The sequence below is a fragment of the Leuciscus leuciscus genome (genome assembly GCF_965113295.1).
Source record: "Leuciscus leuciscus genome assembly, chromosome: 11".
NCBI lineage: Eukaryota > Metazoa > Chordata > Actinopteri > Cypriniformes > Leuciscidae > Leuciscus > Leuciscus leuciscus.
Genome location: NC_138735.1, coordinates 9,412,616 through 9,439,403, shown reverse-complemented (window position 1 = coordinate 9,439,403; position 26,788 = coordinate 9,412,616). Strand labels below are relative to the sequence as shown.

Here is a 26,788-nt window from a genome sequence, read left to right as displayed (position 1 = left end):
TAGAGAAGATTTTGACAATCATGTATACAGTATAATACATAGGCTACAATAATACAACAGACAAAGATGCCTTGGTTTAAACATTGTCGATTAAAATGCAAGACATTTTCAACAGCTCTTGTCAGCTTCTCCATATCTCATTTCAATCTCAGGGAAGACTAAAATACAAGCTAATCTCACATAGTCTGCCACAGTAATTACAGTCAATTTATACTAATCACAATTATCATCAGGCTTTTCATCATCAAGACAAAATGATGGCACTGTTACCATTCCACTTTCTGTCTTATGAGTTAATAATGGCAATACACAGCCAATAGGTTCTATTTGACCTTGGATGAAGGATATGGCGTTTGAACACGGCCGCTAAAATTAGCACACTTGCTTGGCCAAGGCTTCAATTAAGACGAGCAGAGGCTATTCCATGACTGCAAGTTCTGTGTCTGTCTGAGAGGAAGAAAGAGAAAAATACAGGAAACGGAGACACTTGCAGAGAGAAACAGACAGATCTCTGTTACCTCAGGCAGTCCATCTCTTCAGTGTTTTCTGATAAATATTTGCATGCCTCCAGGACCAGCGTTCACGACAGTATATCTTGTAATGATTTTTTACCTGCAGTAGATAAGAAAAATGAAGTTTAAGAAAGAGGTTTATTAACATCATTCTCATATAAATCGGATACTGTATATTGACTTTGGCCTACTTCCTTAAGCCTCACTGACCCAAACATTGATTATATTAATTATATTAAATATCTAGTTCTGTCATGAAACTCTAGAGGGCCCAGGCTGATAGTTCCTTACATGCAATCTGCAAGCAAACACATCATTTACCACATGGCACAAGCCGATTGGCCTCCGCTGATCCTGCAGCCAATGATTGCTAATGTCAAAGATTTCAATCATTTTTGAATAAATGCGCAAAACTAAAAAAAGGATAAGCACAAGATATGTTTAACATAAATAAGGTTAAAATTATACAATTTTATTTCAAATAATATAATGTTATTAATTACAGCAATGACCATGATGTGTGACTTTAAATTGAAAATGTTTTCTTCCAAAACTGTTGCTATGATACATTATGTCAAGTATTTCTGAGTGCTTTAAGTAGATTTAATCCACAACAATTGACAAATAGCTATTATTTAATGGCTTTAAATGCGGCTCAGGCATAAGATTAGGCAGAAGCTGGTGTCCAGCGGATGCAAGGAATGCTGAGCTTCACTCTCCTCTGGCTTTTTGTGTTTTGAAGCTCCACAGTCACTTCAGCCATCAGAAACCAAAGCACAAGCATGTGTGATGATGGGCTTTACTGTAGCATCAGGACTGCTGTTACTCTCTTCCTCCTGAAAGACACCGTTAAACTAAAAGTAATGTAGGCTAAGTATAATAATGACCCATGACACGTCTTCTTTTCCTGATTAACAAATGTGATACCTCCTCCTTGGCCCAGTTCCAAATACTGACATCAGTCATCTGAGATCATCAATTAGCAGAGTGCTGTCCAGATCCAGACCCAAGATTTGTTATACATACTGCAATTAGTTTGTCTTAAATGAATATAATTTAAAGCAGCATTTTTTTTTTTCAATAATGTGAAGCTTCCTTGTCAGGGTATAATGATTTAACAGAATCCAAATTTGTAACTATTTTAATTGTATCAAACTTAGTAAACTTTCTACTTCCCACCTCTAAAGTCGTGATTATGAGATCATTGCATTCAAGTGCTTTGCTGTCGGAAAGAACAGGAATCATCGTCACAAGATGAGGATGAAGATGAAGGTACAAAAGATCATTGGATTGATGAAGTGATTTTAATAATGCAATAAAATCACGAACTGACAGAAAGTATAACAGAGCTTGCATGAAACAAAGGTTAACACACAACACGCAAACATCGACTGAAATCTGAGGGTTCACAGGGAAGAACTTAAATATATGATGGTATTGAACTGAATGATGAGCAGATGATTTGTCGAAGATGTGATGATGATTAGGGTCCATGGTTTCTGATGAGTGGTGGGAAAATTAAACAAAGGAACGCATGTGATGAATGAAAACTAATTGAAAGTACATTAAAGTGAAACTAAAGATGAATAAGTCCAGATAACCGTGACAGAATGCCCTCTCCCAGTAGGCGTGACCTCGCGTCGTAGTAGCAGAGGTGAGGGAGGGATGGAGGTGGCTGAGGCAATGACACAGGGAGGACAAGAGATGAGGGTATGGTGCAATACGATGGTGAAGGGCGTCCAATGGCACAGACCCAGAGCCCAGAGACGACAGCCCTCGGTGGAGTTGAGGGAGGGAGGAACCAAGCTGGTATGGAGGCCGACGTCAACTGGGGGACGAACGCGGATGGAGAGCAGACGGAGAGCCGATGGAGGAGAGCGACATCGCTGGCACAGGAGGCTGGAGCGATGCCACGACGACAATCGTCTGAGGAAGAACCAGACTGACTGAGGTGATGGAGTGTAGGTGTACCCGAAGGGAACGAGGAACTCGCTGCAACCGTAGGGGTGGAGGAACGGAGCGTAGCAGAAGGTCCACAAGTTCATGGCGAAGGTGGAGTGACTACTGACCAAGGGGATGCCGGTGGGACAAGGGAATCCGATGGAGCGTAAGGCCGAGGGTGTCTGGTGGAGCCGAAGGTGGGAGGAGCCAATGTGGAACCGGCAGGTTGACGGGCCAGAGGCGGAGCCACTGGATGCATCCTCTCAGGCACTGATGGTGGTTGTAGGACCTGAGGCTCGACGTGAGGGCATGGCATTGCAGGAGATGGTGAAGGGCTGACAACCTCTAGCAGAGGCAGGGCTGGAGGACTGGCTGAGCAGGGCAGTGACGGAGGCAGATGAAGGCTAGACAGGGTCGAAGGTAACATAACATTGTCCATGCAGATGTTTGTGCTGTCTAAAAACAGCGATTCAAGTTCAGAAGGAACAGATAAAAGTTCAAACAGTCCATGGTGCTGTCTAGGAACAGCGATGAAGAATTCTGAATGGGGTGGGATAGGGTGGGATGGGGTGGGAGACGATACCTCTGCGCTGAAGTCAATCAGCCAATCCTTAGTCATGGCGGGTATAGCTCTCAGTGTGCGGGGGAATTACATGTTTCCTCCGTGGTCGATGGTGGTGAAACGGGGTCTGGGTCTGGTAGCAATCTGGACCGTGGGTAGACACTCTCCAGACACCAGAGATTTTTTTACTTGGAAACTCATATTTAGGATAATTCTGATTGCACGTGAAGGCAGCATTACACCATTTGCAAAAATCCCACCTTGTTGGCAGAGGCTATTTACACTAACTCGGCCTATCATTGTCTGATTGAGCCAGACAACGTTATAAAATAAATCACACTGCTGCCCTTGTATACCCCAGCATTCAGGTGGCACCTACTGTTGCGGAGTGAGCTGAATTTTTATTCAGCACATCTGAACAGACAAATCACATGCGAAAATCGAACCGAATTTGTATTGGTGTGAGGAGGCCTTTAGTTTGCATGGGCATCTGTGCTTTGTAATGAGGTTTCTCTCAATCGTGTTCTAAATGTTCCAGCACGTTGACAGCAGATGTGAGAAAGCTGGTGCAGACAGCTGTGAAGAGAAATAAAAATAAACATGCTGAACAGAGATGCCATCAAAGATTATTCAACGTCAGTCAACTTCATTCTTTGAGTTCTCAACTCAAAGCTCCATTCAGCCAAACGATGAAGCCATAAACATTAAAGCCTCTTTTATCAGGCTGTACTGAATAAGTCCATTGCTAGGGATATATATGCCAACGGGCCTTAAAAAGCCTTCTACAATAGCCCAAAGGAATATTAACTCTTTTAATTTCATTGTACTTCAGTGGTTGTTTGTTCAGGATTAGAATACCAAGATCATTCTCCTCTAATGGTTCTCTATGGAGAGAGGCTGTTATTCATTGTTTGTGGCTGGAGATTTTGAAGTCCTTTTCTTACTTGATGAGTGCTGATGAGAGTACAAAAGCTTACTTTTCTCAGTAGACTGAAGAGGAAGACTACAGTGATAAATAGTGTATTGATGAGCTTATTGATGATTTGTTGTTTACTAGGTAAGAAAGTCAACACAGAAATAGCAAAGTCTTAATTGGCCCATGTAGACACAAATCTGCATTGGCCGTTAAGCCTTTTAGAACAAAGACATGAAGACATAGTTCATGATTTGAATATAGTAGTCAATTAATGACTTTTCAGATTAGTAGTCTGTGCTCAAAACTGAAGAATTATTGTAGCATTAATTCTACATGTGTGCAGGAAGTCTATAATTAAAGCGCTAATATTTTACTTAAATGTTGAAAGAAAAACTCAGCTTCTTTACGGCCAACAATAGACTAATTTGTCTTTCTCTCTTGTGCTCTGTAATATCATATAGGGGTGTTGTGCGTGTGGACATCAGCCTGCAGGATGTGGATATTGATCAGTGCTCTGCAGATGGATGGTTTGCAGGAACACACAGGTGCAACCTCACCACAATGGAGGTGAGTCCATCTTCAAGCTCTTGCTTCAGTGATACAATTCAAAAGATTTAGCTTATTTGAAACATTCCAGGTGACCAGTCCACACTTTTAGTGGCTTGAAAATATGAGTATATAACATTAAAGGAATAGTTCATGTCACAGCCCTTGTGAAAAGAAAGTGCACTTCCTGTGTGCTTAAAATCTTAAAAGTATAATAAAGACAATATAATATTAATGACATAAAAGGCCACTTAAGTTTAAAGAGAGTACACTTTCATGACTTTATCTTAACACAAAATAAAACGGTTTTACTTTAAAGTACTTTACTTTTTAAAGAAGCAACTTTAACATTGAAGACGTAAATGTTTTTTGATGCGTTGACTAACATAAAGAACTGTAAAAGTAATAATTTTAACTGTAGTGTGTCATTTGATATTCAATATTTTAAATGTAATAAATTGCACCATTATCATTATATATATATATATATATATATATGACAAATATACATGACATGTTTCCTTGGAAATGGATGTATATTTTAGTTTACCATAAATACTTGTCAGTACATTTAGCAGTAAATTTTTTTTTAAAGACAATAGAAGTAATTATGAAATCATATATGGAGATGTATTTAAGCCCTATACATAAGTGGATCAAAAAAGTGGTTCAGCTAATTGCTTTTAATATAAATTTAAACTATAATACTTTTTTGTTTTATTTTTTATTTAAGAAAAAATTATTATATTATATTATATCATTAAAAAATAGGGCTGTAAGTACAAGTAGTCCACACAACTTCCAAATCTTAGTATATTATATAAGATAGCTTTTAAACAGTTCAAAAGAGTAAAAAATAATAATGGTGTGTCAATGCAATTAATGCTAAAAGCCATTGGGCCCTATCATATACCCGGCGCAATGCAGTGCCAGGCGTGACGCAAGTGTTTTTTGCTAGTTTCAGTCCGACGCACTTATCATTTTCACGTCCTGCGCCATGTTGTTTAAATAGCAATTGCATTTGCGCCCATTTGTGCACCCATAGGTGTGCTGGTCTGAAAATGAGGTGTGTTCAGGCCCATTGTTGATGCATTGCTATTTTGAGGCAACTGAAATAGACTGCGCCATTGACTGACAAAAACCTGGTCTAAGGTCAATGGCGCAATTATTTTTTATTTAAAGAGCGCGTTAGTAATGTGCGCCTATAGGCGGGTCCACAACGTGCGTACACTCTGCTCATTACACACACAGCATACAAACATGCCAAATATTTTAAATAAAAGGATTACAATGTGAAAGATTAATGTTGTGTCCATAAAGATATGGTGGAATCTGGCTTGTCTGGTAGATGGTCTGCTTGCATGGTTTAACTATGCGCACAAGCCCAGCTGATCCTTTTGCGCTCTGTAGAAGCGTTCAGTTTTTCCGCTTGCGAATTCCGCCATGACGCAAGCGCAACTGGCTTTTAAAGGAAATGGGAGATGAGACTTTGGTTGGTTTATTTCACGTTACGCCCAAAACACACCCATTACTCATTAAGAGAATAGTGACAACCCTTTTAGACCATTTGCCGAGCGCGCCGACCATTTTTACCGTCGTTAAACTAGCAAAAGTGGATTCGGACAAGTGAACTTGCGCCTTGTGCTTTAAACCGTACACTTAGATAGTTAAAATAGGCCCCACTGATTCTCTCATGTCGCTGTTAATACTCTCCTAAAACAGGGATGTCCAATCCTGCTCCTAGAGGGCCACTGTCCTGCAGAGTTTATCTCCAACCCAATTAAACACACCCGAACCAGCTAATCAAGATCTTTTATGTATGCTAGAAACCTCCAGGCAGGTGTGTTGAGGCAAGTTGGAGCTAAATTCTGCAGGACAGTGACCCTCTAGGAGCAGGATTGGACATCCCTGTCCTAAAACATTCAGACTTGTTAGGCATTATTTGCAGACCATGTTGCTTTGTGTTTGGTGTCAGTTGCATCATAAGATACACAGGAACCAATGTTGTTTGACATTAAAACTTTGGATAAATGATGTTAGAATATTCATTTTTGGATGAACTATTCCTTTAATATCTCTGGTTCGCTGCAGAACATAAACAATTTGAACTCTCCAGGACCCCTTACGGCAGTCAAAAAATCACATCATTGCACAGCACCATGCCATCTCAAATTCTGGTTTCAGCCCTTGATTCATGGTGTTCATCCTGCTGTTATTTTGAATAACAAAAGACATTTTTTATATATATCTTTGACCTTCTGGATCAACAGTGAATGATTTTGCTGTGTCTTAATCCTGTTAACCTGATGCTTGGAGGATTGCAGTTATAAAGAGAATAGATTTTTAAGGTCTGGCTCCTTCATAATGGATGTGATGTAATAGATTGCACAGGGTGCACTGAATAATTGAGAAAGCTCTTTGTGTGCTCGGCCTCCTGATGGACACTGCACAGTGTGCGTGTGTGAGACACAGTCGAGCGTACCACACATAGCGACACATCATCTTCACTTTATGCAATTGAATTGTGACCTCTGTCATAATAGCTTCCATCTTCCCCTCGTAGCACAGGTCTGGTGACGGTGAAGCGGACTATAAATAGAGCTCAAAACTGCATTTCAATCAGGAATTTTGTTGTAATGTGATATAGCTGCTTTGTACCAGAAGGCACAACGTATGCAAAAAAGCTGTAATACGTTCTCATTATCTCGGATGTTTGACACTGAAACTACAGCCAACATGCCACTGATCCTGTTTACACCAAACCAGAGATTTCCTACTTCAAGAATATCATTAGCAAAGACTTCCGGAATGTGTAATCCGATACTGAATATGCATTTAGCCATTGTGGTTGAAGGTCTGGTTTTGCATGCTAAAATGCTACTATGTAAGACAAGCATCACTATTTTTATTGCTAATTATAGCCTTAGTGGTCTGAACAAACTCTAACCTTGAGTATTAAGCTTTGATGTGTAGTTATTGTGCTACTCTCATAATAATAACATAAATGAAATCATGCACCTAATTAAGGATATTTAGGCTATTACTCTTCTAAGAAATCAGATATAGGGCCCTATTTTAACGATCTAAAATGCAAGTATCAAACGCGAAACGCAAGCAACTTTGTGGGCGGATCTTGGGCGCTGTTGCTATTATACCGGCGGGATAAATGACTCTTGTGCCCGATGCAAATTCTAAAATGGGTTGGTCTGAAGTAGCTACATTACTAAATAAACCAATCAGAGCGTCATCTCACATTCCCTATAAAAGCAGGCACGCTTGTTCCATGGCGGATTGCTATTATAACGACGGATTTGCCAGGCGCACGCCAGGAGCGGTTCATAGCCGAGGAGACCGATGTTCTCGTCAGGGCCATAAAAGACAGAGAAGTGATATTGTATGGGGATGGGAGAAACCAATTAGCTTTGGTTAAACAGCTGTATAATAATTTGGGTAAATGTGTAAGCTAGATTTATGCCTGTTTTTTCACATCTTCATAGACACCACAATGATTTCCCTTGTGTGGTAATATTTTTCTGTGTAATTATGTATGGTTTGCAAAAATGGGAACTGCTGCCTGCGTCTGTGTAGATGAGAGAAGCAAAGTGTATGCACATTATGGCCAAGCATGCGCTCTTAAAATAGCATCTGAATAATGCAGAATTGTTTTCTGAAACTGCAAAATAGCACCAGGGAACGTTTGCGCCGGAACACGCCTCCTCTTTTCGCTGCACCGCCCCCCAGGAGCGCAAGTTAATTTCCTAATTTACCGACGTGCGTCTGTGGAGGGAAAAGTTTGATGTGCGTCGGGTGCAAAATAGGAATGATACAGGCGTCAGTGTACAAAGTCAATTGCGCTGGGTGCAAGATAGGGCCCATAGTTTGTTTGTCTGGTTGATGATGAAATGGGTGGAAACATCCCATAAACAGACTTGATGGTGGCCTCTTTTGACTTGAGCCAGTGAGAAACCACCCAGAAACCTCCAAGAAAAGACTCAGAACATCTCAGCATCCACCTTAGCAACCATACAGAACACCTAAGCAATCACATAACATTGCTAAAAATAAATCAGAACACCTGGCTCTAGCAACCATCACTGTAAGAACGGAACTCAGAACAACATAGCAATTGCATAGCAATGCACTGACAACCACTTAAAGCATGCTAGCAACCACATAACAAAACTCTGGAAACCTCCCAGAACACCCTGGCAACCATCTAATATGGCCCCAAAAAACACTCAGAACTCAATGTTTACATGTTACATTTATGCATTTGTCAGACGCTTTTATCCCAAGCATCTTACCTTGCACTCAAGGTATATGTATTTCTGTAATTCTTCCATTTCCTGGGAATCAAACCCATGACCTTGGTGTTGATAGTATCATACTCTATTGTGTGAACTATAGGAATGTAATGATTTGGCAATCTTTCTGAATACCCTAGCAACCACATAACAATGCCTAGAAACTAACAAGAATGTCTTGGTTGCGTATGTAACCCTTGTTCCCTGAAGAAGGCAACGGAGACGTAGTCGGACGTTCCGTACTGATTGGGATCACGCTTAGGGAGCCTGTCATCTTCGAGTATTGATAAAATGAGCCAATGCACAGTGGTGTGCGAGATTTGCATCTCGCACTCCGCCCCGCAGCGCGGGTATAAATACGGAAGCGGATGCACGCACCATTTGTTTTTCGCTGAGGAGCCGAGCGGAGCGGTGGTCCAGCAATAATGGCGACGGGACTACGTCTCCGTTCCCTACTTCAGGGAACGAGGGTTACATACGTAACCGAGACGTTCCCTTTCAGTTCGGTCACGTTCAACGTAGTCGGACGTACCGTACTGATTGGAATCCCAATTAACACGCTACCTAGTGCTGCCACCTTCCAGTGCCTAGCGAAAAATAAGTTTATTCAAGTGTTCTATTAGTATACTTCTTTTCAACTAAAAAGAAGAAAGCATACTTTCAGTGTACATTTTATATACTTCTCAAAAATATACTTTATGTACTTTTCAGAAATATATTTAATTACACTTAAGTCTACTTGTCTTATATTGAGAGAAAAGTCCAAGCATATTTGGCCTGTAGCCTACTTGTACTCAATCTTTTGATCGAGATATACTTAAAAGTATAATTAACTCTTTAAAGTATACTTGGCTTGTAGTTGTGTTAACTCTTTTGATCAAGTAGCCTATTAAATATACTTTTTTTACATATTTTTTTTCATATACAGTCTTATGAATCTTACATTGTTTGAAAATATTGATTAATATATTGATATAAAACAGATATTTTTCTAATTCTGCATATCTGAATTTTTGTATAGGCTAGTCCACTGGTAGTGTACATAGGAATTTACTTTAATTCTACTTTACTCTTTCCCCTCCATTGACTGAATGTTCCAGCTATCCATGTTTTCACTGGTATATGGTAGGGGGCGCTATGACACATCTTCTAGTACAGAATCTCCGGATCAAAACACAGGAGAAGAAGAAGCTAAACCAAGTGATAGAAGATAGCTCACTCAAATGTAAAATAACGTGATCATCAAACATTAAAGAGCTTGTAAATCAAAACTGCTTAATATTACCAAAAGAAATGAAGCGTAACCCATGAAGAGAAAACGATTGTGAAGCTTTGGGGGTGATGGACTCAATCTACTCCATCTGTGTTTTGATCACATTTCTGAATCTGATCAAGGTGTAGTCTTTGACAAAAATGTGATTTTCTCATCTTTTTTGTTTAAAATGTTGCCTTTCTTTATGAAACTTACCAATATTCAAGTGTTGATAAAAAAGGATGCATGAAGCTAATAAAATATTTTTTAAATTAAAGTGTAGTTAAAGGTATTTTTTAAGTATAAAAAATAACATTTGAACATAGCTAATATAGGCCTACTGCAAGTGCAAAAATGATATATAGCCTAAATAGTAAACTAGTATAATGTTAAGTTCACTTAAAGAAAACTTGTAGTATAAAACTACTAAACTAGTAGTTTACTGAGAGTATACTTCAAAGTTGCTACAAGTATTAAAATAGTAAACTACTAGTATACCCATAAGTTCACTTGCAGTACAAATGAGAAACGTAATTATGAACTAGTTGTGCACTTAAAGTTTACTACTGTTACACTTATAGTACACTTAAACATATACTTTTATATACTAAAAGTGGGCCAATTTAGTCCCAAGCGGTATTAAAATAGTACACTTACAAGTTTTCTACTAGTACATATTGACATTGGTATACTTACTACATAATGTATACTTAAAAATATACTTGAACATTACTCAAGTGTACTTCATAAAATGAACTTGAACTTCTTTTTCGTAAGTCATGTCATGTCATGTCATGACCCCTTTAACAGTTGTTGAAAAAGAAAAAGGACAAACAGAAATCTTCTTCGGAAAATGTAAAAATCTTGTGCCATTTTAGTTTTTTCTGTGCTTGTACACCCAACCAGACAAGAGTAAACAGCATATCCGTACAGTTAGTCATACAATAAGGCCAAAATTAGACAAGACAGACAAATATCCGTCAGGGTATAAATAGTCTGTAGAAAAGCAGAAAGTGCCTAACACACACAAACAATGCATGACTGAAAGACTATTTCTATTTGGAGATTGGTGAAATAGCCATGCTATTTTCAGCGGCACTTTGAATTGATCTTTTCCTGGTGAGTCACACACCTGCTGGTTTTGCATTGATCATACGCTGCTGTTATTGCTACTTTAAGGCACTGAACTTAACAGATGAGCCTGTGCGTTTGAACCCCCTCTGAAGTTTGATATTTAGAAATACATCCACCAGTGGAGTAATTACTTTTCCTTCCATTTATCTCTCTCTGTAGGTTGTGTTAAAGAAAAAAAGATTTAGTGTGAAATGAAATATCCGTTGAGCTCTTTTCTTTGTGCTCGCTGTATGACAGGGATGTATGGTTTCGATAGGCTGCAGTACTAATGAGGAAACGAGGTACAGAGAAGCTTAGAGGAAGTGCCATTAAAGATAGCCATCGTTTATAACCTTGTGTCTCTGCAGGCCTGATATTCTTTACTAACCTCACAGTATAGACTTTTATGAGTAAACTACTCTCCCTTATACAATTCTGCTCTAAAAGTAGAAGCACAGATTTGGTTTGCAAATTTATAAACATGTGGGAAGAAAATCTCGTATTTCAAAGAGGCAGGAATATGGGTTCTTTTTAAAAGTATATCAAACTAAATGAAAAATGTGATTGGTGCTTGTCCGTGCAATACTTCTCTCCACAATAACATGAGGCATTTGTGGTGGTTGCTGTCAGCTCCTTTCTTTTTGAATGGGATAACATCAAATTCTCCAAAACTGTTCGCCAAGCTTACGATTACATTTCATATTTGAAATCACCAATGAAATCTGTAAACAATTGTCTCATAAATTTTGTTTTCTAAAAGCTCAAATCATGACAGAAAACTAAATTTTTCTGGCTGGATTGAGCTAATGCGCATGCGCAGTGGAAGCGCACTTCTGATGGCAGCTGCAGTGATGCAATGACTTCACCAATCGGCGATTGGCTCTTATTTAGAAGGCAGGACTTATTCCGCCATATTGAGCGTTGCACTTTTCCCCATTCAAAACAACACAAGTGACACGTCTTGTGTAATTCTATAGTCTTTGGCTTTACTATGTGTTCTTACTGGATGTTACATGGTTCCTCAGGAGTTCTGGCCAGTGCTTGCTAGTATATTGCTATGCAAAAATGTCACTTTCAAACCAAGCAGTTTTCTGCATTGCAAACTAAGCATGGGGAAGTCTTTCGAAATTATGATCTCATGGATTCTTATTGAAATTACTGGATTATACCAGCAAAAATTCACCAATGGTAAATGTGATCTCACCTTTAGTCAAGAGAGCTCAACTTCAAGTTTCTGTCGTATTCTGCTACCACAGAAACCGAAAATTCTCGGGCCAGCAGCATTTGTCCAAATTTCAATCGTAACCGTTGTATTTCATCAGAAACGATCTGAAAACAGGGCTTTAAGTGTAAAATACCGAACTTGTCCTTTAAATCACCTTACTGTGCTGCGCATTCCTAAAACATACTAAAAGTTCACAAGAGAACACAGAGAGCAGACATAATAAAGTTCTGGCAAAATATTTCACCAATCAGTGTTGAGTCCAGGTTGCACTCAAAATCACATGGTCTAAAATGCAGTTGTCATCATGTTTTGCCGCAGAACAGCAATTGCGAGTACATTTTCAGTGATCTTTGCAGGAATACAATATGAAGACTGCACAAAGGAACATTTCTCTTAGCAATACTATGAAAATATATAGCTGGCACAACAATGCCTGTATAACCATCGATATCTATGGGTACAATATCTATCACGTGACTAAACATTCATCATCGTTTTCAAATACCTCAGTTTTCACAGTCCACACTACAACGCGAAAATGGTGTTTTCAAATTTACCCACTTGGGTGAACGTTTTCAAACAGCTCTGTCTTCGTCGACTAAAACGCCGTTTCAATGTGGACGAAAGGCCAAAACGGAGAGAAAAAGATGCGTTTTAAAATGAAAATGTATTGGTGTGGACAAGGTCTAGGTTCACACTGCAGGGCTTAATGCTCAATTCCGATTTTTTGAATTTTTTTTATTTTTTTGCAAGGCCGTTCACATTTCCAATTAAATGCGACCTTTTGTGATCTCCTGTGTGAACGTGAAATGACCCAGAAGTGACCCGCATGCGCAGAAGAGTACTCAACGGTCAACGACGTCACTTGTTGTTTGCGGAAGTAGCTAAACATGAAATTACTAATTTCTAACATGTAATTTATCCCCCAAAAGGCGGTCCAGCTCTTCGTAAAATGGACAGGTGATACGTTGACAGCCACTTCGTTTGTTCCAGTCTTTAACCTCCTTGTATTTGGCTCGGAGGCTTTTTATCTTTCGCTGGCATTGGAGCCAGGATCGTCTGTAACCACGCTCGGCCATTTCGCTGGAAATGTTTTCATAAACCGCCCAGTTCCGATAAGAGCCCTCGAGTTTGGCCTGAATAGAGCTGTCCCCCCAAATATGAATTAAATCAGAAACCTCGCTTCCCTTCCCTTGACTGATCTCAGCATCGTCCGCCATAGTTGTTGTTTATCTTCTCATTCCTGCCTACTTCAACGCAGAATTATGACGTTTGTCGCGTATCAGTGACGTGCGGGTCGGATACATGTGACCTGGCCGTTCAGACTGAAGTCTCATTTGAAAAGATCGGATCTGTGTCGTTCAGACTGTTATGAAAAGATTAGATACAGGTTGCATAGGGGCAAAAAAATCGGAATTGGGTCGTTTCAGCCTGCAGTGTGAACGTAGCCTAAGAGACATGTTTCATTTTACATTAAATATGTTGGGTTTAACTTTTTAGAGTTTTATTTTTATTTATTTATACAAAATAGTATAGCATTTTAAAGAGGAACTATTGTGCTTTTTTACATTTTCAACTTTCAACATTGTGTAATGTTGCTGTTTGAGCTTGAAAAAGGTCTGCAAAGTGACAAAGCACAAGTCCCTCCAGAGGGAGTTATACTCTATATCAGTAAGCACTGTTTCTGAATTCCCTGAAAAGCCTCGATGGACCCTTTTCATGGAATGTGATGACACATTTCCACAGTTATCAACATCGCAAATCAAGTAAAGTTTTTAATCTTTTAATTTTTTAAAAATCGAATACACTTTTATAATGTCATATTTTGTGTTAAATTACCTTGACAGTAATTGACAAAAAAGGAATTAGTGCTGCTGCGAGGCTGTTTCTTATACTACGGCTAAGGGAGAGTGATGGCAAATTTGACATCTTTCTCTCTTCTGACTGATGTAATCAATCTCTCTGTATTTTTTCCCTCTTTTGGAAAGTCGTGGAAATGCTATTCGCAGATTTTTTCTTTTGCTATTTAGAGCAAATGTAAATACAAAAAATATTTGCTGTTGTCTTCCATTCACTGCTATAGAACTTTACTGAACTATGGCCTTGCCACAATAATGCGTTTTCGTTTTAAAATGCATATTTTCCTTCTGGCCACACTGAGACGTGTTTCGTGTTGTTGTGTGGACTGTTGAAAACTTAGGTATTTTATAACGATGATGTATTTTTAGGCATGGAATGCATATTGTACAGATAGATATCTATGTTCATACCGGTATTGTGTCTGTTACTGTATGTGCAATTCACTTTCAAATAGTTGCTAAAATGTTACTTTGCACACTCTTCATATCAGAGTCCTTCAAAGATGACAGAAAATTTACTTTTTAGACCAACATATAATGGTGATTGAGTGCGTCCTGGATGCTTTAGTGAATGGGGAGATATTTTGCTAAATAAAATGATCCTGTCATGAAGAATTGTATGATAACTTTAAAATGTCTTGTTCCATCTGTATGATCTCAGTGAGTGTCTCAATGAGAGTTTACGGATGCGTGAATTTTGCGGTTTCCAAAAAAGAAACTTTTGGGAAAACGCTTCAAAACGCTAGTGTGACCAGAGAGTTTTGAAGCGAAAATGTTTCCGGATTAATGTAGATGTAGCCTATGATGACTTCCACTCCCGAGAACCCCAGAAATGTGAAAAGGGTCCATTGAAGTCTTGAGTTTTCTTCCAGGAACGCACAGGTCACAATATTCCTCATTTAAATAATTCCCACCAAAGGCATACGTAAAATAAAGGGGGCGAGCCCTGGTTGAATTGAGTTAGTAGAGCATTGAAACTCGTGGTTATGGTAAGACGCATGACATTTCTGAAACAGGCTTAAAGCGGTTGACCATTCACAATACACTGGTCCAGCTGACCAATCAGAGCACATTGCGCTTTTCGGAAGGAGGGGCTTCATAGAGAGCGGAACTAAACAGACCTTTACTGACAGATTGGGAAGAGAGGTGCTGAAACAATGTAAAATATGTGAGAAATAGATGTTTTTTAAACATTCACGCATGAAAACCTATTCTCGTAGACCCCAAAAACAAAATCAAGACTCTGAAAAAGGGCATAATATTGCCTTAAAATCTTATAAAATCTTAAATTTTTTTGTTTATTTTTTGTCTGCTATTGAAAACTGAAATCCATGTCTGTAGCACAAATGGAGAGAATGAGTTACACGCCAAAGATTAATACTTTGTTTTAGGTTATTGTTCAAATCACTGTGAGAAATATTAAGAGTAATGATTACCAAGCAAGCACTTTTGATTGTTTTCCTTTCTGATTTCAATTTTTTGTTTCTTTTCCACTTGTGTACATAGATAGAGTCAAAATTTCACAAGTTGCCTTGGCATGTTCCGACTGTCACAGTGTTCATAAAGTATCATGCCAGCTCCTGGTTCATTCATGATAAACTGATCTCCTCTTTCAATATGCTGTCATAATGTCTCTATTTATAGACTGTGTAAATGAATAGGATGCTGATATGAAAGAATTACTGACAGTGGCATAGCGTATACAGCTCCATTTATAAAGCACCCATGAGGGAATGCTTGCCATAGACACAGAGCCATGACCAGAAAGACTCATTAATCACATTGATTTGGTCATGGCAAAACTACTGCCGCAACACTCAATATATGACAATCAGTTCTATCACGATGTGTGGCACCAGGCCAGCAATACCATTCAATCGCTGTGCACATTTTTTTGGTGACTGCTTGGAGCAGTTTCCTCTTGTGTAAATGAATTAGTCTGATCGTGAGCTGTAAGTAGATTTGGTTTGATGAGATTTTATGTGGCCGCAGTCCAAAAATTAACAGTAAAAAAAAAATGTGGCAGTTACAAATTGAATATGCTAATAGTTACCAAAAAGCCTCAGATAAGTGATTTATTACTGTACATTATACACTGCATGAACAAAAAAAAGTCACTGCTTATATTTAAATTGGCAAATACGCAAGAGTTTATGATTGTATCATTATTGCAGTGAGTATTATGTTTCTAGCATGCATGTTATATGTTTGGCAAAAGTTCTTCTAGCCCTAATTGATGAAGTGTGTAGCTTTTCATTTCTTAAACAGCCATGTAGGAAGACACATCGTGGCCAGATTCCAGGATGACAATGTCAAGATTCATCAGGCTCAAATTGTGAAAGAATGGAAGGAAGGGAGCATGAAGAATAATTTTCACACATGAAGTGGCACCTCTGAGTCCAGACCTTAAAGTCATGAAAGTCTTTGGGATGTGCTGGAGGAGACTTTACAGAGTGCTGGACTCTTGCATTGTCAATACAAGATCTTGACCTAAAATTGATGCACCTCTTGATGGAAATAAATATGTTGAGGTTATTTCCATTAGGGTTAGAAGAACTGTTGCCAAACATGTAACATGAAACATAATCACTGCAATAATGATCCAATAATAGACTTTTAAGCATATGCCATATTTAAATCCAAACAGCGAATTATTATTTTATTTTTTTTCACTGCTGGGAGGTGTATACAATTTTTTTTATGGAAAATTGCTATATTTCTTATAAATGATTTATCTGTGCACATCTTTTTCTTTCTTCTTTTTTTTTTTTTTTAAATCCATGTCCCCTTTTAATCTTTCAAAATAAATGATCAAATCTAAATAACTCTTGCATGAGGGTGGAACAACCTGTCACTTACATGAGATCACAGTAATAGCAAACACAAGCATCCAATGGTCCAATCAATTCCCGATGGACGAAATCAAGTCCCACCCTACTTTTTTCTTTCTTTCTAGTTTTAGAAGCCATTTTACTCGGATATAGATCACAACAGAAACAGAAGAAAAGACTATTGCAACTTCCGTTTTCATGTTGACTTTAACAAAGCATCTGTTTTGGGTAGTTTTGACTTTGAGTCTTTTTGAATCAACATCTTGATTTGTCTTTTTCCCCACTCTTCCTTGCAAAACAGCTCCAGATCAATCAAATTATTGGGGGAATTTATTCTAGACAATTCATTATTATTTTGTATTATTTTTGGTTGTTTGTTTTAGATTTTATTCAGGTCTGGGCTCTTACTCTGCAATTCCAAAATGTTCTTCTTGTTCTTTTTCTTGTTCTTGTTCTTTTTCTTGTTCTTTTAACGCAGTTTCTTTATTGACTTGAATGGCTTAAAAAAGAAAACCCTACAGTCACAAGTGAGAATGTGATGTCAACACATATGGAACTGATAAAAAGCAATAGAAATCAGACGTACTGTATTTCAGTTTACTTGTGAGAGCATGTGCTAAAGCTTATGGTGATGATCAGTGGAAACATGAGCGAGCGACAGTCCCTGTGCACCCCGACACAGGCACACACTGCTCACAATGAGAGCATGAGTTTTGAGCGTGACTGATCACTCGGCTGGCACACAATCCACTTTTACCCATCTGTGGGACGCACTCCCACACTACTTGCTGCATGTGCTGCCAAATAACTTCCACATGGCAAATCCTGACTTTCTTCTGCTCATCTGAAGCACATCTCACATTGTAATGAACTATAATTATGCTCAGAGCCAAAATATATATACACTACCATTCAAAAGTATTTAAAAGTATACAGTATATACATACACTATCATTTAAAAGTATATCTTATGCTCATTAAAGTTATTTATTATTTGATCAAAAATAACAGTATGCGTGAAAGTGTAAGGCCGTGTTTACACCTGGTATTAAGATGCGTTTTGGTCGATCGGATCACAAGTAGACGAGGGAGGCACAATACCCATTTACATCTGGTAATTAATTACCAGTCGCTTTTGTCCACTTTCAACCACTTCTTCGAGGCGGGTAAATGAATAGGTTTTTTTAGGGTTGAAAATAGTAGTGCTGCTTAAAATATTTGGTGGAAACGATTTTCAGGATTTTCTCTCTGTATAGAAAGTTCTAAAGAACAGCAGTTATTATAAATAGACGATACAGAAATAGACAGACGGTATCTTTCAAGATGGACTCTCGCTGGAGGATTTTGTGGAGGTGTTTCTCTGATATAGCCATCTTTTTTCTTGGGAGGAGGTAACTGTTATAATGGACTGTTTTCGAAGTGAATTGGACTACGACATAAGCCGACTAATGTCAGGGGGAGATTCCAGCTGGAACCTGGCACAGCACGTGGATCTAGCTCTCGGTTGAATGGGTCCTCCTTCACCATAGAGGACTTAGATCGCCTCTCGCACACCATTGACCTAGAGCACGAACCCACTTCCACTATCACACTAGAGACTCTTCATGTCATGGCAGTCACGCCAGACTTTCCTTGTCTTTTCCTTGTCTCTGTATGTTCCCTGTCATGGCTAAGGAGGCCATCTTTGGTCTTTTTATGCTCCCTGTCACACCATAGAGGCCGTCTCTGGACTCTTTGTGCTCACTGTTATGGCTATGGAGAACTCCCTGTGGCTCCTAAATGCTCTGTTAAAATCACAGAGGTCAGACCTGAACTCTCTAGGCTCTATGACTCGGCACCGCCATGGTCTACAGCTCTGCCGACCCTGCCTTGGTGGTCTTCTGCTCTGTCTTTGTGGTCCCCTGCTCCGTCGGCTCCACCTTGATGGTCCCCTGCTCCATCGGCTCCACCTTGATGGTCCCCTGCTCTGTCGACTCTGCCTTGATGGTCCCCTGCTCTGTGGACTCTGCCTTGGTGGTCCCCTGCTCTGTCAGCTCCGCCTTAGTGGTCCCTTGCTCTGTTGGCTCTGCCTTGATTGTCCCCTGCTCCGTCGGCTCCACCTTGGTGGTCCCCGCTCTGTCGTGCTCCGCCTTACTGGTCCCCTGCTTCATCGACTCCGCCTTAGTGGTCCCCTGCTCTGTCGGCTCCATAACCGTAACCTCACGGCTTGTCAGCGTGCTGTGATGTTCCCGTCCCATCCTCAGATCTGATAGTGACTCTGATGTAATGAGCCGCTAGAAAATGGCTAAGGATAAACATGTTTGTTTGCTCAGGGCTTCAGTCTGTTTGACTGAGCCCCACTTAGCGAGCTTCATTTCCCCCCTCTCTTCCTCATTTCACTGGCTGCGCGGCTGACTGGCTGTAATGGTGAACGACAGTGTCCTCGGCGAGTGCTCAGGCCATTCATCTTCATAGAGGAGAGAGAGACTTCATCTGCTCGACAGCACCGGCAGCAGCTGCCCCGGCCGCATTAAAATAGGTGTCAACAGAACAGCTTGTAATTGACTAATGCTGTTTCAATCTGATCCCTGCTATCTGCCTGACCACCCGCAAGAAAACACTGTTTTCCTACCCTCAAAGGGTGGGAAGTGGGATACACATTATTCCTATGATCAATAAATAGATCGTGATTTATTACGTTGTGTTACTGCCATATCTGCAAATAAACCTACCTGTTTGAGTTTTACCTCAGATCTGGTCATTGCCTCCAAGCCCGAGTGTGACAGAAGGTCAGACCAAACAAGATGAGAATAGCAGGATTTTACAATCACTCCCCCGAAGATTGTCTCCTCTACCTTTAACAAGATGGCAGTCACCTGGAAGACTATGGCTGTGTTTAAATAATGCATAAATATTGAGATCAAAAGGCTTTAAAATACTGAATATTTATATCATCCTACAACCGAAGTAACAAGTGTGAAGTGAAGAATCAGGTATTGACATATTGGCTTTCATGTGAAATGTGTACGGTATGTGATTTGAGATATGCTGTTAGCGTGAGTGTCAGCTGCAGGTCTGATTGTAAAAATAGCCTGATCTCCTCCATCCCCACGGGAGGCTTCCAGCACTGCAAACATCACGCCATAATCCATCCGGGGGATCCCATGTGGCCCAGTGTAATCATGAGACACATCAAGTGAACCCTAGACTAGGTCCTTGGATGTTTTGAACACTCTCAAGACATGATGGGGTTTTGTTATATTTCTAACATATCCTATCCTGATAAATTATGCTGAAGTATGGGAACACTTTAGTAAAGTAACACTTTACAACAAGGTTCCATTTGTTAACATTAATTAATTACATTAGTTAACATGAACGAACAATACTTCTAAAGAATTTATTATCTTTGTTCATGTTAATTTCGTTTGGGAAGCACTTTAAGGGTCTTTTTTAAGGGTCCATAATTATGCTGTAGTTAAGTATTAACATTAACGATGTGAATGCATATGCTGCGTTCCAATAATTATTTACTGGACCTGAACTAACATGACAAGACTGCAGTCTTACATCATATGATATATTTCTTTGGATAGTTGGGGACAAACCAAACATGTTAACATTATTTATTTTTTATAATAGATATTCCTTTATTTTGCATAAATAAAATGATTAATTTTAATTGTACAAATGTCCCCCAAAATATGTACTTGATTGGTTGTTACTCTACATTCTGGACAATTTCTGGGCTACATACTCAGTATATTAGGCCTCATTTCAGTATTGATGAAATGAAATCTCTGTGACATATATGCTCTGACCTGATAATAATCCCGAAAAAATTAATTGCGTTGGTCAGTGAAATACTCACCCCCTCAAAACCCAAATACAGGGTCATCAGCTGCGGCCTGATGCTGCAATTAAAGAAGACAAGCTATTTCTGCCTAATGATGTTTGTCAGATGGGCAGAGGATGTGTCTTTGTTAAAGTGTAGCCTCCAGTCGTGTCTGTGTAGCAGTGCTTACTTTAATTGGGTGTATAGAGAATGAATCTGACTATGATTTAACTGGGAAATGATTTGAAGATTAAATACATGTGGCTTGAAATTCACTTTCTTTTTTAAGCTCATGTCATCAGGTGACATTGAGGCAGAATTTTAATTAGGCCAAAACACAAGAGTTGGTCTTTAAGGAATATTCTTGGTTATCGCATGCAGTCGATTATCACAGACAATTATTTTGACTCCTCACTTTTTCTTAAAGAGGTCTTGACATTAATCAAATTTTCTTAGATCTTCTGACATATAAGAGGTCATTGTACTACAAATATAAAAAGAGCATTTGTTGAAACTAAGCTGCTGAAACGACTTTTCACTTCCTCCACATTGTGATTTCATGCTATGGTAGATATTTGCAATGCAACGACATATCTGTCTTGACTTTCAACAGTAGATATACAACAATCTGGCACTGGGCTGCAAACACGGAGAATAAATAGGGAGCAAACAAGGCAGGTAACGAGGGAATACAGGTGGAGCAAATGAACCAATAATCAGGTAACAAGATGGCGGGGTAAGACACAGATGACAAGCCATGTGCTCACACCAAACATGACAAAAACATGAGCACATGGCCAGCAAACACAATCACAAGCCGTGTGCTCAAACAAACCGAGACATGAACACCCAGCTAATGAGTATATTCACAAGCCGCGTGTTCACACAAAACATGACAACATGAAAGCACACAGCCAGTGACACAAGCTGCATGCTACCAGCACAAGACAAAACATAACATGAAAGCATGCGGCCGATGTAAACACGGCCAGAGCATACTCAAAACCACGCGCTCACACAACAAGAAATAGCGGGCAAGAGAACGAGCGAATGCGCATTCCATACACTCGCGACATAATACAAACACTCGGAGCATGAATGTCCGAATCCCGACACAGAACCAAAATAAAGCTAGACGTGAGTGCCAAACATGAAAGAAGGAACGCCGGCAAGAGAGTGCACGGCTTGAGCACGCTCAAAACCGCATACTCACACAAAAACAAGACAATACAGAAGCGTCAGGGCTCTGTCTCAAAACTATGAAATAAACTAGACTGAAGTGACAGAACCCTGACACTGTCAGCCCACTATTACTGTGTCAATCGATGCAGATTGTCTGTCGTTCTTAGTCATTATATCAGTCATTCACGTTAGTGCTCAGCTAACGTATGCGCTGTTATTGATACAGTTAACGATACAGTTCCCAAATGTGCACTTCTATCAATTAGAAATATAGTGGTACATCGGTTTGTTGATTGAAATACACTTGTTAATGCTGATGTAGAGGAATTTTGAGAGCTAATGTAGAGAGCTTTAGCTTCCTACCTCCAGAGTTTCTGACACGCTCTGTAAGCGGTAGACCAATTTGATCAGATTGGGCCATTTGACCAATCGGAGCAGAACAGGCTCGCAGAAAGGAGGGATTTAGAGATCTTCGATCTTCGGATTTAGTCATTTTAGAGTCGATTTAGAGTATTTGAGAAATGAGGTGATGTACAATGTATATTATGAGAACATTAAAGGGGACCTCCAAAACAAAATTAGGAACCTTTAAAATGGCATAATAGGGGCACTTTCGTAATGGGCTGATCAAGATATTTTGAAAGCACCACAAGGATAAAGTGTTTACACTTTCAATTGGAATCAACCAACAAATGGCTTACATAGAGCTGTCTCTGCAGATTAAGCCATAGTAGAAAATATTGAAAATAATACACACTTCTACACCACAGAGACTTGATGAGCACATACTGCGCTGACTGGGGAAGCTGTAGAAAGACACCCTGAGGTTTATTTCCTGCAGTGATGCACCTTTTGTTTATAATATCAACCTGGAAACTGCTAGACATCAGCATATGGAGCAGATGGATGTTTTTTTTTTAATTCTCACCCTCAGCTGGTGTAGAACCCACCCGAGGACTCACATTAGCTCCAGCACAGCTTAATAGCTGGTCTGAGGCCAGATCTCAGGGCACATCGTCTCTCAGTACGGCCAGCGTTTGACCCCACAGGCTGGCCAACCGCTCCGTCCCAGTGCACGTGTCTGCTTTACTCTGTTCCTTCCTGGATCTGTCGGCCCGCAGATGCAGGAGTGATGGGCTGCGTGCTGTGTGCTGCTGTTCTATGTTTAGCAGCACTTTCAAAGGCCCTCCTGCTGTTTTAGACCGTCACAAAAATAGATCTACACCACAGCGTTATTGTTTCTCTACTCCCAGGCCAATTTGAGGTAGAGCTGTTTGCTTATGCTGGCATGTTCTCCAAATTATGCCGGTGAGAGAGCATAAAAATGCTCAAACAAACAATGTAAAGCTAATTAAAGTACGGTGACCGGGAGGGGACATGTTCGGTTCACTTAGTTTTGTCGTGACCACAACATATAAACACGTGGGAACGTGATAATATGTTGTTGCCACGAGATATTAATGTGTGGGAACGTCATATTAAGTCGTGGGAACGTGATAATAAATCGTGGCCTCGAGATCATTTTGTTGAGGTAACGACATCATTATGTCGTTATGTAAAAAAAATTATGTAAAGTCATGGCCTCAAGATCATACGATATATTTTTCATGTTGCCACGAGTTATGTTGAGGGTACCACACCGGTCAATACTGTAACCATATACAGCAGTCGGAGATGGAGATGACTGATGAAATAACATTTTACTTTGAATTAGGAATGTCATATACAGATGTAGTGCGGTCTCTGGCATTAAGACATGGGTACGTAAGTAAAAGACACTTGAGGCGCATTCTTAAGTTGAATGGGCTTTTTCGTCGAAAATTTGCTGGATTATAAAACTGGTAGCCACGAGAAACGGATGTCGTTCCCTCAACATATTAAGTTGTGGCCACGAGAAATTGGATGCCATTCCCTCACATATTAAGTCGTGGCCATGAGAAACGGATGTCGTTCGCTCAACATACGATCTCGTGCCCACGAAATATTATGACATTCCCACGACTTAAGATCACGTTCCCACGAGTTTATATGTTGTGGCCACGACAAAACTAAGTGAACCGAACATGTCCCCTCCCGGTCACCGTATTAAAGCATTCTGCAATGGGGGTAATAAATGGAGGCATAGATAATGAAACTTGGTCCATTTTCACACTAGACGTCAGAGTTCGGTTCAGTTCAGGAACAATATTCTTTTCAGTTCCTTTCAGAACACAGGACACAAATACAGTTTATACTCAGAACATACCAAAAATGAATAAAAATGACCAAATTTTCAAATGGTAATTATTGCATTAATATAGACTTTTAACTGAAGTGCAGTCACACTATAACTCTATTATACAGCTTCAAATGTGGCTCCTCGTGTCAGACAGCAACTATCCATTTTTATAATATTAGTTTTACTGTTATTAGTCTTTTTATGCTATATGTCAAATTTATTCATTTATTTTGATTGTTCTTTTCGCTTTCATCATTGAAGTTCCAAATAAAAGGAAAAAATAATCAAATTCATTTAAATACCTTATATTAATAAAATGTAGCATCAGATTCACAAAACACTTTGGTCACGTATACCTTGTCAGTTCACCTTTTAGTGTTTTATCCCGTTCTGTATTTACACAATTCAGTAATTTACGGGAGTGACAACCGCATTCGGTAACACTTTAGAAAATTGTTCCGTCATTAATAATTAACTGCAGAGGAACAAATGAGTAAAGCACTACTATTAACTAATAAGATACTCTGATTAAATAATTAGTATGTAATAGCGCTCAGTTGAATGTGGTAGTCCAGTAACTACGTTTTTTTTTTTTTTATATCTCTTGGAGGAATAATAAGAACTATTATTCATATTCATATTCATATTATTCATGTTCATAATTAATGTGAGTAATGCATAATGTGTAATTAATTCTAGAGGGAAGATCATGGTAGCCCATAGTATTGACTCAGTTTTTACCAAATCGGAATTACTAATTATTTGGAACAGTATTCTAAAGTGAACAGCATGATAACTCCCTAATATTGACTGAAGTCATTGTAAGCTTTTGAGGTTTTTGTAAGGGTTTGGTAATGACTCAAGTGTTACTGCATAAAATAATTCTAAATGATAATCCGTGGCATCCCTAGCTGGTCACGAAGGTAACTTTAGAACCCACAGACTACAAACCGTTTTTAAAATTACTCGATCATTTATCATCGAAATTGTTCATCGCCATTCATCCTGTGATTAATAAAGTGTTCCTACAAACACCAGTTATAATATAAGAAAGCTGGCGTGGACTAACAACTTTGCAACACTGCAAACTGCACACTTCATTAAAGCAGCACTCAGTAGCTTCGGGACTTCTTCGCTTTTTGCTCGCAGGTTTCTCTCTAGAGCTCCCCCCACAGCTTCGGAATAGATATTTGACAACACTGTTGTAAAAACTCGTTGTTGATTCTCAGACACCAGAGGCTATAGATCAACGACATCAAAGCAGATGGGACATTCTTTAAAACGTTTTCTTCATTCGGGTTCGGACAGCGTGAGGGAGCGCAATAATGACCGCATTTCAGCAGATTTCTTTTGGCCGTAAAGCAATTGTTTACATCGCGAGACCTGATATCACACGAGACTTCCTGACGCAGCGGCCGGCGGCCCGCCGGCTCAAAGTTGCAAGTGCGTATTTTCCCCTCACGGGCACCATTCAACCCGAAATAAGTAATATAACCATTCCAATGACTCCGAAGCTGTTCAGTTAAGGTAAAAAAAGTTACTTAGTTCACCTTTAACTAAAACAACCTTTAATCATAAGAAAATGCCATCAGATAAAAAAACGACTTTACTTACTCATTGATTCCTCCATGCTGAAATCTCTCCGCTGTGTGAGTTCGAAATCTCCCTTAGGTGATGGTAGCTGTTTTTAATGCCTGATCAAAAGTTCCTGCGAACCCGATACTACTACTACTACTACTACTACTACTAATAACAACAACAACAACAGAACACATTACATAATTGTTGTTATTAAATGAAACATCTGGACATTTAACACTTATTTAATAACATTACAGATTTATCTGAATAAACAGGGTATGTGTTTTTGTTTATACTTTTATACAACTTTTGTTTATGAGACAGCAGGCTAACCGGGTCGCTGTATTTTGTGCGAACGATATAAATCAAGTCCACAAGAACAAATGTGCACATGAAGTGTGCCATTTGGGACAGGGCCTACAAGCGCAGCGTTGAGCTTCTTGAGTCTTTTCAGTAAGGAGCGTTTTGATTGGTGGATTTAAAGCTCACAGCAATTGGCTAAACAGAACAACCTCCAAAAAAGATATTTATGAATCTTAATAGTGATGTCCGGTTCGTGAACGAATCGTTCTTTTGAACCGGTTCTTTTTAGTGAACTGGTCGAACCAGTACACTAAATCGGACTGAATCGTTCAAAACAGTTCGCGTCTTGCGTCAGCACTGATCCACAACAAGTTACTAAAGTTACTCACTTTCAGACATGCCTGAGTCCTGACAGTCCCTTCGACTCAAAATAAACCAATATCCCGGAGTAGGCATATATGTTACTCCAGTAAATCCAACAGTTCACTGAACTGAGACATGTTGTGCTGAGAGAAGTGATGAGCACGAGCAGTTGATACTGAGCATGCGCGCACTACCGAACGTACAGGTACAGCGGTTCTCGGACCACCAGTACAGAACCGAGAACTGTTTCTTTCGGACGTGTTCGA

The 26,788-nt window shown here is 39.5% G+C and overlaps 1 protein-coding gene and 1 long non-coding RNA gene across 3 annotated transcripts in view; one reads left to right on the top strand and one right to left on the bottom strand.

Annotated features, from left to right (window-relative positions):
• Positions 1-26,788, bottom strand: part of LOC309509977 — a 961,882-nt gene that overhangs the window by 633,689 nt on the left and 301,405 nt on the right. The window lies entirely within an intron of this gene.
• Positions 1-26,788, top strand: part of gpr158a (G protein-coupled receptor 158a) — a 107,497-nt gene that overhangs the window by 11,026 nt on the left and 69,683 nt on the right. For both annotated transcript variants that reach the window (XM_082184966.1, XM_082184965.1), the window contains exon 2: positions 4,393-4,498. In XM_082184966.1, the coding sequence (XP_082041092.1) occupies positions 4,393-4,498 (106 nt within the window). The remainder of the gene's footprint in view (positions 1-4,392; positions 4,499-26,788) is intronic.